An 18,827-nucleotide genomic window follows, 5' to 3' on the forward strand; every position below is an offset into this window, starting at 1 on the left:
CCATGAGCCACAACTACTGAAGCCTGTGAGCCACAACTACTGAAGCCCGCACGCCTAGAGCCCGTGCCCCGCAACAAGATAAGCTACTGCAATGAGAAGCCCGTGCACCGCAACAAAGAGTAGGCCCCACTCGCCGCAACTAGAGAAAGCCTGCACGCAGCAACGAAGACCCAACGCAGCCAAAAATAAATAAATAAATAAATAAATTAATTAATTAATTAAAAAAAATTCTAGCCAGAGCTTTTCCATCCAGCTTCTCTGACTAATGTATATTTTTAACATTTACAATCAGTTTAAAGCTCTGAGAAATGCTTTCTTTTCACTTTTCCATCTGTTTCTCAGTAGACCCACAGATTTGACCACTGTCCTTATTTCTTGTCTTGATGGGAAACCTAGAAACTTCCCATTTGAGTGAAGTAGGGATCTGAACCAGGGTCTGACCACCTGGACACCCAGTTCTGCTGTACTGTGCCATGATTTTGTCAAAAAGGGCTGAAGCCCCAATTGTCTTCTGGAGATACTGCTGCCCAGAACACTAAGTGATAAGATGTCCACATTTTCTAACCCCATTTTTCTATCCTGACTTCTTAGTCTTCTAAGTTGGCTTCTACAGGAAAAATACCATACATACCAGGAGCTATAAAATAGACAGGGTCTGACTGTCGTGCAGAGCTAAACACATCTCGATGGCGTTGTGACCATTGGAGTTTTGCAGGAGACCCATTTCTTTGGACAGCCTTCCAGCCATCAACATCTGAAACACAAATACAACCACTCTGCATTTGGACAAACCCCAATATCTACTGAGTTAAACAAGGCAAGACTTGATTGCTACTCACTAGCAGTGAGTAACAAGTGGGGATTTCTTAATGTTTCCACATTCGTGAACCATCCTCAAAACCCCCTATGCACCTCTCTACTTTGTATTCACCTTCACCCACTCCTGCCCTACAGCTGCTGTGACTTCTTGTCTCTGAGTCTGACTCTTAGAATAAGAGAGCATGTTTTCATCTGCCTATAATTTGTATTTTTATTTTATTTACATAAACAGGGTCTGGCCTTAGTGAGGTAAGAGGGTCCAATATGTTCAAAGAGAAACTCAGAGTTGAAATCATATTAATCTCCTGTATTTTTAGAGTGTTTGTAGCTTGGTAACTAATTTCACATAAATTAACTCGTTTGGTGTATGTGAAAGCGGTATTATTAGTGAATGTGAATTCCAGGAAGACTCATGTTAAGCCCTTCAATCCAAAAGAATGATTCTTTTGTAGTTTTAAAATAGATGGGATGGGAAATGCAGGGAGATGAAAATCTGGTCTCTTTTTAGTTATTTTTTTAAGTTATTCATAAGCTGGTCTGAGTAAACTATTCAGCTATAACTTTTACAAGACACTAGGCATTTCCTTATTGCCTCACAAAATAATATACATTTAAAGTGAGAAGAGAGTTGCTAAAGATGACTCAAGGACCCCATCCTGCGGACGGAAGTCTATAAGCACAAAACCCTATACAACATTAGAAGCAAAAAACCTAGAAAACAGATCGCTTTACCTTGATGGAAGGTAGAGGTGATTTTATGGACACTGTAGTCTCCAGAGCTTTGGCAGCTGGCTGAATGCCCGTAGCAAAAACACTGGGTACAGCCCTCAGGGTTTCCCCCATCCAGGTGGTAGTAACCTGGTCGGCACCTGCAGTGTTGTTTTAGAAATCAGGACAATATTATAGGTTATTTCTTGTCCCTATAGAGAATATGATGACTGATCATTTCTACTTTCTCTTCCACCCGGCCCATTAATTCCCAGAGGTGAGAAATACTAAGTTGCACATACCACCCCCCACTCCCAGACCCCCTGATGGACAAGTCACAGCTCCCCATTAAGAAAGCACAAAAGGGCTTCCCTGGTGGTGCAGTGCTTAAGAATCCACCTGCCAATGCAGGGGATATGGGTTCGATCCCTGGTCCAGGAAGATCCCACATGCCACGGAGCAACTAAGCCCATGCGCCATAGCTACTGAGCCTGTGCTCTAGAGCCCGTGAGCCACAACTACTGAGCCTGCACGCCTAGAGTCTGTGCTCCACAACAAGAGAAGCCACCACAATGAGAAGCCCGTGCACCGCAACAAAGAGTAGCCCCACTCGCTGCAACTAGAGAAAGCCCGCACGCAGCAACGAAGACCCAACACAGTCAATTAATTAATTAATTGATTGATTGATTAATTTAAAAAGAAAGCATGAAGAATATTCACTTTCTCTTGTTCTGGTAAAGCAGTATCACGTTTGAGGTGATGGTCTGGAAACAGTGATGTTCCCCATCCTTGGTGAGGAATTGAGTGGGCAAGACAGAGAGGGGTCAGGTAGGGATATGCAGAGCTGGCCCTGTCCTGGAGTAAGTATTTAACAGGGGCAAAAGGGTGGGAAGTGGGGGCCAGCAAAAGAAAGGCAAATGCTCCTGCCCCAGCGCCCACTCAGCTGTACTGACCCCTCCCAGACCACCCTCCCTGGCATTGCCCACCATCCCTGCCCCTTGTACCTAGGCTCTGACCCCCAGGGGAGGGGGCAGGTGAGGTTATGCCAAAAAAGGATGGCTAGAGGCTCCTACAAAAGCAAAATGTAGGCTGGCCTCCCCTCTGCTCCTAGCTCAAGCCCTCCGGTGATTTCTCTGAGGACCGCAGCTGGCAGACAAGTCCCGGAGGCTGGGGTCATAGAGGAGAGGGCAGGGGAAGCCAGGAAGGATTTGTTTTCTTCTCTGTTCAAGTTAACGACATCCTTCTACATGAAATAATGGTAGTTTCATTTATCATTTATTTAGCACTTGTGATATGCCAGGCACCTTACTTATGCTCCCTCATTTAATCCTCACTACAACCTTATGAGATAGGAATTGTTATTTCCAATTTTCTTAGATGATAAGACCAAGGCCAGAGAGGTTAAGAAACGTGTTCAAGGTCATACAGCTGGTAAGTGGCTGAGAAAAAATTCTAACTCAGGTATGTCTGCTGATAAATTACGTGGTCTAATCCACTGGACTATATGTCAAGAATATGTTCATTGTGCAAAATCACGGAAAAGCAGTTTAGCCGTGAACAACAGATGCTTCAGAAACCAGCTGTAAATAAATAAGTTGGGTTTTTTTTTTTTCCTATAGAGAAGGGGTTTAAAAAATCATTATAGTTTCTGTGGAGGAAACCTTCAGATTAAAAACCAAGGAAGGAAGGAAGGAAAGAAGGAAGGAAGGAGGGAGGGAGGAGGGGAGGAAAGAAGTGGGGGGCACAGAAAGCGTGGAGAGGGAATGATAAAGGAAGGGAGGTGGGGGGAGGGAAGTGAAGGGAATCAGGCAAAACGAAACCACAGTGTTTAAGGATGTACTTAGGTAATTAATTATGAAGAAAAGTAAGTAAGTCAGAATAGTGGTGACTTCTAGGAAGGAGGGAGGGTGTTATGAGGCTGGCATATTTTTAGCAAAGGTCTATTTCATATAATTGGTGCTGCTGACAACATTTTATGTGACTTTCTATTTCTGTGTTCTATTTTGAAATTTAAAATGCTTTCAAAAAGTGACTCCTTGGGCTTCCCTGGTGGCGCAGTGGTTGAGAGTCCGCCTGCCGAGGCAGGGGACATGGGTTCATGCCCCTGTCCAGGAAGATCCCACATGCCGCGGAGCGACTGGGCCCGTGAGCCATGGCCGCTGAGCCTGCGCATCCAGAGCCTGTGCTCCACAAAGGGAGAGGCCACAACAGTGAGAGGCCCGCGTACGGCAAAACAAGCAAAAAAAAGAAAAAAAAAAAGACTCCTTTTTTAACACTTAAAGCTATGTTTCCTCACCCCCCCACCTCAGCAGCAAAGAACCCCCTGAAAACAAAAGCCAGGAATGTACCTGGCATTTCTTCTGCCCAGGGATATGAGACTGGCAGGATGCCAAAGAACTGCTTTCTTTCTTTTAAGGAAATAAGGGGGAAGCCTTTACCTCTGGGGCCTACCTCGCAGCCCTCTGCTCACAACAATCTCAGGAGAGGGAAGAGTTTTAAGTCTGGGTACAGTTTGTACTTAAGGAATTTCCTGCAGCAGCAACTGAAGGTGGATCGACCTGGTTGCACCACCTGTCCCAACGTGGTTTGGGACCCAAAGGGCTCTTACATCTCCCCCACTACTTCATGTGTGTGCATATAACCACCATCCCATCCCCGGTCCTTCTCAGCATGAGACGGTTATCTGTGGCCATACACTGCGATATTCCCACTTACTAAGATTTCCCCAACATGTTTAATTAGACCAGGCCTTTCCTGGGACCAGGTTGAGTCATGTGACCTCATCGCAGCATACCACCTTGCATAGAGCACCTGGGATTCAGAGCCAGCTGGCCAGGGACTCACCGGGGTCCTGTGCCTCTGTCACAGCATAAACAGAGAAGGGACCCAGAGCAAAAGCTTGGAGTCCAGTGAGATTTGGGGTCTTGGTTGCACCTTTTTTAAGGTTTAGTTTTTGAGGGAAGTCCCAGTGGTTAAGGCTCTGTGCTTCCAATGCAGGGGGCACAGGTTTGATCCCTGGTCGGGGAACTAAGATCCTCCACGCCATGCAGCACCGCCAAAAAAAAAGTAAAATTAAACATAAATAAATAAAGCCTAGTTTTTGAGGACAGGGGGCAGGAAGAAGGTCATCAACATTTGTTACGTGTCCCTTTTCCGTAATTGCACTCAGAGGATGAATTCTCACTCTAGTTGCCAAAGGACACCCTGCTGTGCCCGTAGGGTCACAGTTCACACAGACCTATCACAGCGCCCTCCGGTGACAGCTGGCTTACAGACACAGCGGCCTGTGTCACAGGGCCCCGAGATGCCAGCTGGATCACAGTCACACTTGGAGTCTCTGAAAAAGAAGAAAAAGAAAATTAGGGATGTGTTTCCAAATACTTTGCAATTATACACCTGAAGATCAAGCACTCATAAGCAAACGTCACCAACTTGAGTCAATCTTTCATCTTCAGTGAGGCCTCTCTTAGCTATTCTTGTCCATGCTAATCTCTCTCAGAACCTTTAAGAATTCGTTTGTCCATGCTAGAGCTACTCAAAGTGTGGTCTGTGGCCAGCAGCCAGTCCAGGAACTGTTTGCTACCCAATCCTATAAAGAGGAGGGGGGCTTCCCTGGTGGCGCAGTGGTTGAGAGTCCGCCTGCCGATGCAGGGGACGTGGGTTCGTGCCCTGGTCCGGGAGGATCCCACATGCCACGGAGCAGCTGGGCTTGTGAGCCATGGCCGCTAAGCCTGCGTGTCCGGAGCCTGTGCTCCGCAACGGGGGAGGCCACAACAGTGAGAGGCCCACGTACTGCAAAAAAAAAAAAAAAAAACGAGGAGGGGTTTGCCCCAGAATGTAAACCACATTCATCACAAAGCTGTTTAGTTTAGTTTGGTTGACTGTTTGGGTCAGTTGATATTAAAAAAAAAAAAAGTTCTCATTTGTTTCCCTATTGTTTAATTCAGTGGTGTCTGCTTTCATCGTGATTGATTCCATCTACTTGCTTTTGGTTCATTTAGTTCTTTCTTCCAGTGACACTTCTATTGACATATAATTCATACCATGTAATTCACCCATTTAAAGTATACAGTTCAATGGGTCTTAGTTGACCCTCAGAGTTGTGCAACCAGCACCACAACCAAGTTTAGAACACTTTTATTACTCCAGAAAGATACCCCGTGTCCTTTAGGAATCACCCTCATTCCCTCCCTCCAGCCCTAGACAACCACTGACCAACTTTTGTCTCTGTAGATTTGCCTATTCTGAACATTTCCTATAAATGGAATGGAACAACATGTGGCCTTTTGTGTTTGGCTTCTTTCACTTAATATGTTTTCAAGATTCATCCATGTTGATTCAACCATGTATCAGTAGTTCCTTCTTTTTATGGCTGAATAAAATCCTGTCACGTGAATATACTAGTTTGTTCATCCATTCATTGGAATGGACATTTGGGTTGTTTCCACTTTTTAGCTATTATGAATAATGCTAATGTGAACATCTGTGGACAAGTTTCTGTGCAGTTACGTATGTTTTCATATCTCTTGAACGTATACCTAGGAGTTAAATTGCTACTAGTTTCGCTGATTTTTTTTTTTTTTTTTTGGTCGCAAGACTTTCTCGATGAAAAATAATCAGTATTTTCCTCATTTAATTTTAGCACAATCTCCTTGACTTGTGCAGACTAGAGCTTTGACTAATGACCGACTCGTCAAAGCACCGGTATCTGTCACTGCGTTTGGCACATAAGCACATGTGTTTATCTCATGCGTCTAAAACCAAGTCTGTTGTCTTTTCCCTACTGACCTGCTCCCCCTCTGACTGCCCCGTGACCCCAGCAAATCCTGCCAAGCCTGCATCTGACTCCTCATCCCTCACATTCCTCATCCAGTCAGATGTCAAGTCCCAACCAGCTTCCTGAAGATTTCTTTCCCAGTCTTCATCTTCCCACAGTATCCTCCCCATCTTGGTCCCTCTATACCATTATCAGGATCCTCTGAGAAACATGTGTTCAGCATCTGCTGGTGGCTAAGCACCAGGGATAGTAAGAAATAGGAAATAGCCATGTTCTCTAGGAGTCTCAAGGCAGGGCAGATACATGAACAGCAATGGCAATAAAGCATAACGCCAGTGTAACTGAGCTGGAGCACCCTCTGCGTGCCTCTTCCTGCAGTGGTGAGCAAGACAAAGCCCAAGTGGGGCTTACCTTCTAGTGGGAGAGACAGATAAACAGATGCATGTAGAAAATAAGAGACTGTAAAACAACAGAGTCAGAACACGGAGGGGTGGGGACTGGTCTGGAAGGCCTCTGTGAAGAGATGGACGAGGTGGGGATGGAGCCAGTGAAGCTCTGCATGGCTCTGAAGGAGGGAAGAGTGTTCTAGACCAAGGCCGAAGTCACATAGGCTTGGCTCCTTTGAAGAAGAAAAGGAAGGCTGGGAGGGGGTGAGAAATGGAGCAGTAGCCTAAGGCCAAGGCTGGAGGGGGCAGAAGGGTCTTGCAGGGCCCTACCTGCCTAGATAAGAAGTTTGGATCTCATTCTAGGTGGGCAAGGAGCTAATGGAAATCTGAAGCAGAGCTGGGATAGAACACACGTCATAGTTTACAAGGGTTTACAAAAGAGAGACAGGGCCCAGGGAGGGGTCAGGGAGGTCTGGGAGAGAACAAGCCACATACAGGCCCGGATGGTAAGAGAACTTGGGCCAGTGGTAATGGGGATGGTGCAGGCATGGCTGCTGGGTGGGTCTCATATGGGCAAGGGGCTGGAAACATGGGCAATGGGGAGGCAATTCCTCTGTGGGTGGCCTTCTAGCCAATGGCTTCCCTGCCAAGCTCCCCCTCCTCTAAGCCAGCCCAACACCCTGCCAGCTCTGCATCTCTGTGGGTTGGTCATGTGATTTCTAATGTATGCTCCACCTTCTTCCAAAAAGGAAGTTGAGGAGGGATAGAGAATGCTTCAAGCTAAAGGGGATTAAAATTATGCAGAAAGTTCTCCTACTCTGAGTCTGTTTATTTGAAACGAGTTCCAGCTTAAAACTTGAAGGACTCTTTACTTCCATCCTAGTTCATCTAAAGGAGGGGCAGTTGTCAGTGTGAAGACCACAGGCTCCAGAGACAAAACTCTGAGCCTGAATTTTCAGTCCACCCTCACCAGCAACACTGGGCATCTTATTTATCCTCTCACGATTTCAGTTTCTTATCTTTAACACAAGCATAAGGCTAATCCCAATTTTTTAGGATTATTGTGAGGAGTCAGTGAGATGACCCACGTGAGGTCCTCGAAACGGTGTTTCAGTAACTCAGTTAATCAGTAAATGTTAAGTGGTCCCTAATGTTGATACAATTGCCATTATTCACAGCGGAAGCCACAGTGACGGGGCAGGCACTTACAGGAGCCTCTGGTCTTGGGTGCACCCAGCCTCAGTGAGGGTGTGGAAGCCTGGCAGGCAGCGGTCACACCTGTCTCCTGTCACACCTGGCTTACAGCTGCATCGTCGAGCATTGTCACATCGAGCGCTAAGAGAACCTGTGACCACAAGGTAGGGAAAAGGAAAGAAGAAAAGGACATATTTAATTTATGCAACATTAGGAAGAAAATGTCACCCTGTGGGAGCTCAATAAATACTAAGTAATAACCACCACCTGCTGCTTCTAGTAATTCTTTCACATTATCTGGATATGCATCCACCCACTAGGGAAAAGTCCTGACAGCCAAGGATAGCTTCTTCAGGGAAAGGAACAGAAATGACTCCTGAACGCATTATTATTTATATATCTACTCTGGTTTCAACATTAAGTAGTTTGTCAAATCCTTGAGATCTCAAGAAGGGACATTGGTGAATGAGCACTTCGGCCTCCACAAAGACAGGATGAGAAAGTGAGCCACATTCTCCCTTATCTCTGGCAGGCAAACACCATCTTTTAAGGGGCAGTGCTTGTATGGTATGATTTTAAGAGTACAAAAAAGCCTCTTAACCAAAAGCACCTCTACCTACCTGGAGTGGCAGAAATTCTCACCCTTGGAGCATCATCCCTTGTAAGGAGTGAAGACCCTGTGCATTTTACCTGGTTTGGGGCACTAGAGTACTTGTCCTATGATTAATTTTTTATAGACATGCTCTGTAAAATGGGACCTCTCAGACTGAGTATTGATGAAAGGCAAGAGGTGCTCAGGATAACAAAATGTGCCACTCTGGAACCCAGCCACCCCTCACCGCACCCCCTTCCACACCCCAGTTCCAGCCTCCATCTTCTCTCACCCGGACCCCGCCTCACACTCTTCTTCCTGCCTCCATCCTTGCCTCCCTATGCTCCATTCTCTCTACAGAAGCCAGAGTGCTCCTTTTCAAACAGAATTCAGATCATATGGCTCGTCTGTTTAAGTCTTCCAGTGGGTCCCCACTCTGAGCGGAATAAAGTGCAAACTCTGTACCACGGCCTACAAACTCGACCTCTCTTGCTTCATCTCCCGCTTTCCTTCACTGAGGTCCAGCCCCCCAGCTCCCCTCCCTGTTCTTGGAATGTGTCAACTGCTTCTCTCCTCTGGGCACTTGCACCTGCTTCTCCCTCAGCCTGGATGCTCTTTCCCCAGAACCTCCCCTCCTTGGCCCATTCTCAGCACTTAACATCTTGATTAAATATTACTTCCCTAGAGAAACCTTCTCTGACTCTCATATCTAAAATATCCACCCCACTGCTCCCCCAGTCCTTAGCCCTGCTTACCGATGACTACCTCAGCTTATGTTCCCTGCTGTATCCCCAGCACCCAACACAGAGAAGAGGCTCAGAAATCTGTTGGATTCATTAACCCTTAAGAAAGAGGGGGCCTCCCTGGTGGCGCAGTGGTTGAGAGTCCGCCTGCCGATGCAGGGGATACGGGTTCGTGCCCCGATCTGGGAGGATCCCATATGCCGTGGAGCGGCTGGGCCCGTGAGCCATGGCCGCTGGGCCTGCGCATCCGGAGCCTGTGCTCCGCAACGGGAGAGGCCACAGCAGTGAGAGGCCCGCATACCGCAAAAAGAAAAAAAAAAAAAGAAAGAGGGTGTGGCTATTGTGAAAGGAGTTAGGAAAAAGCCAAAAGCTGAGGTGGAAGGTGGCTCACCCACTTGATAACTTCCTAGCAGTTGGCGAAATTATAAAGTAATCCCTATATTCCAACTAACTGTGATAATTAGGCTATTCATAATCTGTAAAGTCAACAGAACTCTAACCATTAGCTCCTTTTTTTTTTTCTAATTTCTTACCAGTCTGTGAACTTTTAATTCACTTGTGGATACAATTCAAATCAATAAAAGTACTGGCTCTGTATCTATAGCCACAGGTGAAACATGAAATACATTAGTCACATTCACAGTTAGAGTCTGTGAAAGTCTCCATGTCAACTTTGCAACACTTGAAAGGGCCCTCAGTGATAATAACAGACACTACATTTTTTGAGCACCTGCTACGTGTGAGACACTGAATTGGGAGCTTTATATTAGCTCACCGTATCTACTGGTGAATTAAGAACTGATGGAAGGATAACAAATCCATTTGTGGATAATAGGGAGTTCTCGGAGGATCAGGCAGGTGGCGACGAGATCAGATGTGCAGTTTAGAAGGTCAACTCTAGAGCAACTGCAGGATGGCTTGGGGACAGGAGAGCAGCAGGCTCTCAGGGCAGAAATCCTCCCCTGACACAATGGCCCAGATTAGAGGAGTCTGGATGAGAAGAGGAGGAGGCACATGCTGTGAGAGCCACCGCAGATGTAGAATGAACAGACCTGGGATATGGATGATGGGAGAGGGGTGGGTCAACATAGACGACAGCAGGTCCCCAGAGGGCACCGCTAGATATGAGGCTCCTGACAAACCAGAGAAGGCCAGAGGAGGAACAGGGCCTCACAGTGAATCATCAAGAGAAGATAACCAGGGCTTCCCTGGTGGCGCAGTGGTTGAGAGTCCGCCTGCCGATGCAGGGGACACGGGTTCGTGCCCCGTTCCAGGAAGATCCCACATGCCGCGGAGCGGCTGGGCCCGTGCGCCATGGCCGCTGAGCCTGCGCGTCCGGAGCCTGTGCTCCGCAACGGGAGAGGCCGCAATAGTGAGAGGCCCGCGTAGCTCAAAAAAAAAAAAAAAAAAAAAAAAGAGAAGATAACCAGTTTAGTTTGGGACACAATGAACTTAGGTGAAACCGTTCATCTGGAGCTCAAGAAAGAGGCTGCAGATGAAGACTTAGGAGCCTTCAGCCCACAGGCAGAACAGGAAGCTATAGCAAGTGTAAGGTCACTCCGGGAGCAGATAGAGGAGGGGAAGGTGCCTTGGACAGAAATGGAACCTCACTGATTAAGGAAAAGGTGATGGGAGCAGGGAGAAGTCTCACGGAGGAGAATTCTGGGAAAAGTTAAGGGAGAAGGAAGAGGGGATGGTTTTCAGGATCTAAGGCAAGAGAGCATTTAACAAGATGAGAGTGAGGAAAGACCACTGGGGTTGGCACTCAGAGACAAACAGCAGACAGGGCTTAGAAGGTAAATTCCTGTTTGAATTTATGCTCTGATGAGTAACATTAAATGTTCCTTCTTTAATACCATTTAATTATTTTTAACATAAAGGGGTGTTAATCTGGGACCCCAAAACACATTGTTTTTCTCCATTCAAATTAATGGAAATTATGCTTTCAATTTAAGAAAACTCTCCCTACAGTAGTTTTTCAGAAACAAATTATTCTTTTTTTAAAATTTTATTTATTTTTGGCTGCGTTGGGTCTTCATTGCTGAGCTCAGGCTTTCTCTGGTTGTGGAGAGAAGGGGCTATACTTCGTTGCAGCGTGAGGGCTTCTCATTGCGGTGGCTTCTCTTGTTGCGGGGCACAGGCTAGATCTAGGTGCGGGGGCTTCAGAAGTCGTAGCACGTGGGCTCAGTAGTTGTGGCGCATGGGCTTAGTTGTTCCACGGCGTGTGGGATCTTCCTGGACCAGGGATCGAACCTGTGTACCCTGCATTGGCAGGCGGATTCTTAACCACTCTGCCACCAGGGAAGTCCCAACAAATTATTCTTATAAGGTGGAGAAGACTGTACTTTATTTAGGGGTTTTTCCCAAACAGCCCTAAACAGTACTGTACAAAACAGTCTTCTGATGGGTATTAACAGTCATGTCATGGAAATAGGCATTCTGTGTTCAAAAGAGTTTGGGAAATGGTACATCCTAAATCTTTCAGAGATTTACAACATAACAGCACATTCAGTAAGCATGAATCTTGTTTAACTTTCTAATGCCAGTGTTTCCAAACATTATTTGACATTCTTACAGGCAACGCCTATTATTATCTTGGGAAACACAATATTCCATAGGACATTATGTAGAGAATACTGTTCTAGAAGCTGGGGGACATGAAAAGAGCCCAGGCTTTGGGGTCCAACAATTCTCACCTCAAATACCAGCTCTGCCACTGATTAGCTGTGTGTCCTTGGGCAAAGGGCTCCTCATCCCTTCTTTAAGTGGGGACAACCATACCTTGTAGAGCTGCTGTAAAACTTTGAACTAAAATATATGAAGGGCCTTGGACCTAGAGACTGTCATACAGAATGAAGTAAGTCAGAAAGAGAAAAACAAATACCGTATGCTAACACATATATATGGAATCTAAAAAAAAGAAAAGAAAAGAAAAGAAAACGGTCAGAAGAACCTAGGAGCAAGACGGGAATAAAGACACAGACACACTAGAGAATGGACTTGAGGATACGGGGAGGGGGAAGGGTAAGCTGGGACGAAGTGAGAGAGTGGCATGGACATATATTCACTACCAAACGTAAAATAGATAGCTAATGGGAAGCAGCCGCATAGCACAGGGAGATCAGCTCGGTGCTTTGTGACCACCTAGAGGGGTGGGATAGGGAGGGTGGGAGGGAGGGAGACGCAAGAGGGAAGAGATATGGGGACATATGTATATGTATAACTGATTCACTTTGTTATAAAGCAGAAACTGACACAACATTGTAAAGCAATTATACTCTAATAAAGATGTTAAAATAAATAAATAAAATATATGAAGGGCCTAATTCCACATCTCACACATAGTAGGTGCTCAAAAAAGTAGTTTATACTTATATCTTCTAGGCCTCCTTCAAGCCTTGCAAAGTTGACATGGAAACGTACACAGGCCCTTACTGTGAATAGGACTGATTTATTTCATGTTCCCAAACTTCCAAAATAATAGCACTGGGTTTTCAGAGTATCTCATTACAATAAAAATACCTGTCCCAATTCCTACATCATGAGCTATTCTTAGGGACTGTGAACAATTGGGGTTAAAGGACAGATGAAGAACAGCTTACTGTTTCAATAAGCACTTTCAGGACTTATGTAATACAGTCTACATGCATCTGAGGACTCACAAAGGTATTCTAAAATGACTAATATTAAAAATTTAAACCAAGAGAGCTTGCTTCCTTTTGAGAACCCTTTAAAAATATATACACTTGCATTTTAAAATAGCACTATTATTATTTAATCATTATATTTAATAATAATTAAATTATTATCTAAGACATGTCTTAAATAATAACTCAAATGTTTTAGTCTTGAGTAATCCACTGCCTGGGTCATATATATGTAAAAAAAAATAAAATTAAGAGAACAATCCCAGGGGCTTCCCTGGTGGCGCAGTGGTTGAGAGTCCGCCTGTGGATGCAGGGGACACGGGTTCGTGCCCCGGTCCGGGAAAATCCCACATGCCGCGGAGCGGCTAGGCCTGTGAGCCATGGCCGCTGAGCCTGCGCGTCCGGAGCCTGTGCTCCACAACGGGAGAGGCCACAACAGTGAGAGGCCCACATACCACAAAAAAAAAAAAAAAAAAAGAGAACAAGCCCAATATCATTGATGTCTACATAAATCTCAAGAATTTAGGTATTGGGGAGGAAAACACACACACACACACACACACACACGGTGAATTTCAAAGTATCCACAAAACGTTATCAGGGTTATAAGAATTGAGGATAATTCAGCCCTGTTGCTGAGCCCACAAAATCATCACTTAAAAATAAGCCTAGTTGCTATATTTAGGAGAAACTGATATGACATCCAAAATCTGTGACCACTTTGGGGATTATGAATGCTGTTGGCTTCATTTGCCATGCATGGAATGGTAGCTTTTGGTAAGATGAATTCTGCGTTTGAAATTGAATATACAACAAATTCCCTTGGGAAGTTACTATTTGAAAGTGAAAAATACCTCCTGGCTGGTTGGGCAACTGAGAAATCACATAGGGAATTAAATTTGTGCCACTGATTTAGTGACCTGTGCAGCCAACATGTAGCCAGAGATGGTGCATGGTGGGTACAGTCCCTGCCACCAACATGCCACTCAGCCCTCAAGTTTCATAACTTCCCTCTCTAAGCCTCTGATACCTCATTTGTAAAATGAACATCATAATAGCACCCCCTTCATAGGGTTATTTGTGAAGATTAAATTAATTACTGGATGAAAGCATTTAGAAAAGTGCCTGGCATAGAGTAAGTGTGTAATGCATGGTAGCTATCATACAAGATATAAATCATCGCTGGGCTCCACTGCTTCCTACTAGGCTGTTCACCCTGAGTCTGAGATATCTATTCCCCCAAAGAAAAGAAAGAGCCAGGCTCACTGTTGCTGGGTGGGCAATGGACTACACAGTGTAAAAGAAATGATGGCGTGGTAAAGCTTCATTACCATCTCTTTTTGCTAGGCTGCAGGCTCCTTGTCTATTCTGAGACTAATAACCTTGTCTTCAGGCCAGGCTTTCCAGCAGAGCCAATTATATTTCTCATCACATTCTCGCTGATTATTTTGCTGGGATGACCCAACTCCAGTGACTCACAACAAAGCTGCATAACCTAAGGGGATACAGGGTCTTCAGAGAGGTTAAATGCCCATTAAAGTAGAATCATTTTTCTTTTAATTTTTCTTTATGACATTCTTTGATTCAGAGGGAGAATTGCTAAACCCAAAGGATTCTGGATGCTGAGTCAAAGCCACAAAGCTGAGCAAATCTGACTCAAACCACATAATAGCAGCAAGTCTGAAGAATCTGGGAATGATTGCTGGTATATGGGTCTGTACCAACACAGGGTCACCCCAGTTTTCTATAAAGCTCCCTGACACACTCTACCAGCAAGTCATGGCTAGGCCAAAATCTGCCCATTTTTAGACTCTTTCAGCTGCTGCTAAGAAATGGCTCCACAGAACTACACTAAGTCATAGCCATGCACTAAGGCTACACCTTTTTGGTAGACTAATATTGATCGTATTATGCTATTAAACACTTTCTGGCAAAGAGGAGAAACAGATACTACCAAGGAGGATAAAAGACAAACAAGGTAGCCTTAAAAAGTCCCAACTTATTTACCTCTCTTTCCCTCTTTACATTTACTAACTTGTCTTTACTGTCCGCCCACGATGAATATAGCAGGATGTGTGTGTCTGCGTACACAAAAACTACCTATAGTTCTGAGAATACAGCAGTGGGTGATACATTTAAAAAAAAACAAACAGGGCCTCCCTGGTGGCGCAAGTGGTTGAGAGTCCGCCTGCCGATGCAGGGGATACGGGTTCGTGCCCCGGTCTGGGAGGATCCCATATGCCGCGGAGCGGCTGGGCCCGTGAGCCATGGCCGCTGAGCCTGCGCGTCCGGAGCCTGTGCTCCGCAACGGGGGAGGCCACAACAGTGAGAGGCCCGCATACCGCAAAAAAAAAAAAAAAAAACAACAACAACAACAAAAACAGGCTCTCCTATGAACCAGCTGCCTTGTTAGGTGCTTCCTATTTGTTGTTCTGTTTTCTCTTGTTCACAACCCTGTGAATGACTCTAATCTGCCTATTTATTTGTCTGTCTCTTCTATTAGTATCACTTCATATTGCTAGTGCCCAGCACACCACCCGAAACAGGTCTTTCTAATCTCTTATTTTTTGAGAGGTCAGTCAAAGGGACAGTTATGGATATGAAGAACTATCACTGGAAGAGTGGCAAGCTTCTTTGTTCCCAGGTCACAGACTGTTATCTGCCAGGAAAGTAATCGCGTGTCTCTCTTGGGACTAGACTTCAAACTAATGTACCCTAAAGACCACAGCTGGTTCCTATAACCCAGACTTAAGAAAAACATATTTCCTTTCAGATTGAAATTGCTAAAAAGAACAGTATCTTCCCAATTGTTCTAGAAATTGAACATCTCCCTCCTGGCCTGCTCTCTCTCCCTGCCTCCCTCCCTCCCCATTCTCTCCCCTCCCCCTCACACCCTCCCCATTCTCTCCCCTCCCCCCTCCCTCTTTCTTTCCCCCTTTATCCAGCTACCTTTGGAGTTACAATTGCAGGGTAAACAGCGGTCTCTGTCTCTCTGGCGGTAAAATCCTTCCTTGCACCTCTGGCAGTGAATGCCACCCGTGTTGTCACTGCAGTGGAGGCAGCGGAATCCATTTCCTGTCAGTCTGTGAAGTTCCTCATCAAACACGCATTGCCTGGACTTCCCATTGCAATCACAGACTAGGTTCAGGGCAAAAAAAGACATCGTCAGCAGGAAACAAGTCAGGGGCAATCCTCCCGGGCGTTTTATTATTATGAATACAAATGATGCCCAGGGTACTGCATATTAATTCAAACTGCTCAACGGCAGAAGGGAAGGGGGTCAAATGCACCACCTGATGATGGAGAGAGTTCTTGCTTTACCTAAGGAAGCAGTGCTGGTCAGGTGTTGCCCGGGAGAACCCAAGAGAACGTGAGGTCAGTGTTGCCAGACAGTGTTACCGACTCCTCCAGAGAAACCCAAAATCTGTACTGTGTGTTTCTACGTGAAAAGTCCTGATTTAAATATTTGCAAGGAATTCATTTTTAAAATTCTGTGCAAGCCCATAGTACAAGCCTATGAGCTGGAGAAGACCTGAGAACTGCCAGCTTGTGCACTCCAGCACGACTGTGTAAGAGCCGATGGTCTCATCTGTTCAGGACCCTTAGCATCCGTCCCTACAGTGATGATCAAGGCTGAGGAACAAATATTTTTTTAAATTTATTTTATTGAAGTATAGTTGATTTGCAATGCTCTGTTATTTTCTAGTGTTCAGCAAAGTGATTTAGTTATACATACATATATATATATTCTTCTTCATATCCTTTTCCATTATGGTTGGTTTATTACAGGATAGTGAATATAGTTCCCTGTGTTCTACAGTAGGCCCTTGTTATTTATCCATTCTATATATAATAGTTTGCATCTGCTAATCCCAAACTCAGTCTATCCCTCCCCACCCACCTTGGCAACCACAGTCTGTTCTCGGTCTGTGAGTAGTTTTCTGTTTCGTAGATCAGTTCATTTGTGTCATATTTTAGATTCCACATGTAAATGATATCATATGGTATTTGTCTCTCTGTCTGACTTACTTCATTTAGTATGATAATCTCTAGGTCCATCCATGTTGCTGCAAATGGCATGATTTCATTCTTTTTTATGGGGGAGTAATATTCCATTGTGTATATGTACTGCATCTTCTTTATCCATTCATCTGTCCATGTACATTTAGGTTGCTTCCACAGCTTGGCTATTGTAAATAGTGTTGCTATGAACATAGGGGTGCACGTAACTTTTCAAATTATAGTTTTGTCCAGATAAACTCCCAGGAGTGGGATTGCTGACTCATATGGCAATTCTATTTTTAGTTTTTTGAGGAACCTCCATACTGTTTTCCATAGTGGCTGCACCAATTTACACTCCCACCAACAGTGTAGCAGGGTTCCCTTTTCTTGAGGCGCTAATATGACTGTCTGGACAGGTAATGTCCTCCCCTCTCACTGCCATAAATATCTCTCCCAAAGCCAGGTGTCAAAAAGAACCATAGTCCCATTAAGAATGACTTTCCCCAAGTGTCTAGGAAAGTTTATCCTGTGCACGTTCCAAAGAGATTCATGGAGTGACTAACATCTCCATGTGGGACTGAAACCACCAATGAGGTAACAGGGGAAATCCTTAGTATTGTACCTGGCACACAGCAGACGCTCAAAAAATGTGTCAGGGCTTCCCTGGTGGCGCAGTGGTTGAGAGTCCGCCTGCTGATGCAGGGGACGTGGGTTCGTGCCCCGGTCCGGGAAGATCCCACATGCCGCGGAGCGGCTGGGCCCGTGAGCCATGGCCGCTGAGCCTGCGCGTCCGGAGCGTGTGCTCCGCAACGGGAGAGACCACAACAGTGAGAGGCCCGCGTACCGCAAAAAAAAAAAAAAAAAAAAAAAAAAGGTCAGCCATGGTTTGGAAAAGGTGATGAGCCTTGAGGTAAAAAAATGGTATCAAATACCGGTTCTACTAATTCCTTAGGCAAATCACTTCAACTCTCTGAATCTTATTTCTTCTTTGAGAAATTCAGTCTTCATCATGTGCCTCCCTGGATTGCTGAAAGGACCCCACTGAGAAAAGAACATCAAGTCCTTCGTCTGTGCTATTTCACCCCTAACTCACATGAAATAGGCATTGCCTTAGATGAGAAAAATGCAGCTTGGAAAGGTTAAGTAACTTGAGCCAGTGGAGATTTGGGATTTGAACCTCTGTCTGATGCCAAAACCCACTTTCTTTCCCCCAGACACACTGTCTCCATTGGCCATGCAACCCTAGTGATAGCCTGTCTCTGGCAGTGCCCAGGGCCATGACTTACCCAGAGTACTGACTTTAAAAAGTCAGCAAATGTACCAACATGTATGGAGCAGCTGCCCTGTGCAGGCTGGGTCAGCTCTGAAGGCACAAAGGTGGCAAAGGTGACTAAGTATATCTGAAGTCACCTAAGTGACTTCCTTGCAAGAGCTCCTAAAACACTCTCTTACGCCTTTGGATGCCACCTAATCTAGGCAAAGTCAAGAACATCTATCTAGAGCCCACTCTATATCCAGGACTTTACATTCAGCAGCTCAGTTCATTCTCACAGTAACACTTTAACATGGGTTTAATTATCTCCAGTCAACAGATGAAGAAATGAATGCTTAGAGGGGGTAGGTGTCTCACCTAAGGTCACACAGCTAAGTGGCAAGGATGTAACTGCTCCCAGGTCTGTCCAATTGCAATGCCCTCACCTTTCTATGTTATCCCTATGCCTCCAAGAGCTGGCTTGTCATTGCATGTAGGTATTCTTTCTATAACTCCCTCATAGAGAATTACTCAGACCCTTCTAGAATTCTTCCTAATCTAGTAAGATGTCCCATCCCTCCTTAAACAGCACTGGTTATTACAAATTATTTTTATGCAGTTTTAAATCTGCCTCCCTTCTTGTAATTTTTACCATGTGTTCTGTTCTTCCCTGGAAAACCACACATACACATGCGCATGCGCGCGCA

At 45.2% G+C, this 18,827-nt stretch overlaps 1 protein-coding gene across 1 annotated transcript in view; it reads right to left on the reverse strand.

Moving 5' to 3' along the window:
* Positions 1–18,827, reverse strand: part of LAMC2 (laminin subunit gamma 2) — a 60,708-nt gene that overhangs the window by 25,640 nt on the left and 16,241 nt on the right. The window contains exons 3-7 of the mRNA XM_060088517.1: positions 15,816–16,004; positions 7,900–8,035; positions 4,766–4,864; positions 1,552–1,688; positions 632–754 (exon numbers count right to left, since the gene is read on the reverse strand). Coding sequence (XP_059944500.1) covers positions 632–754; positions 1,552–1,688; positions 4,766–4,864; positions 7,900–8,035; positions 15,816–16,004 — 684 coding nt within the window. The remainder of the gene's footprint in view (positions 1–631; positions 755–1,551; positions 1,689–4,765; positions 4,865–7,899; positions 8,036–15,815; positions 16,005–18,827) is intronic.

The sequence above is a fragment of the Mesoplodon densirostris genome, chromosome 2 (genome assembly GCF_025265405.1).
Source record: "Mesoplodon densirostris isolate mMesDen1 chromosome 2, mMesDen1 primary haplotype, whole genome shotgun sequence".
Classification (NCBI taxonomy): Eukaryota; Metazoa; Chordata; class Mammalia; order Artiodactyla; family Ziphiidae; genus Mesoplodon; species Mesoplodon densirostris.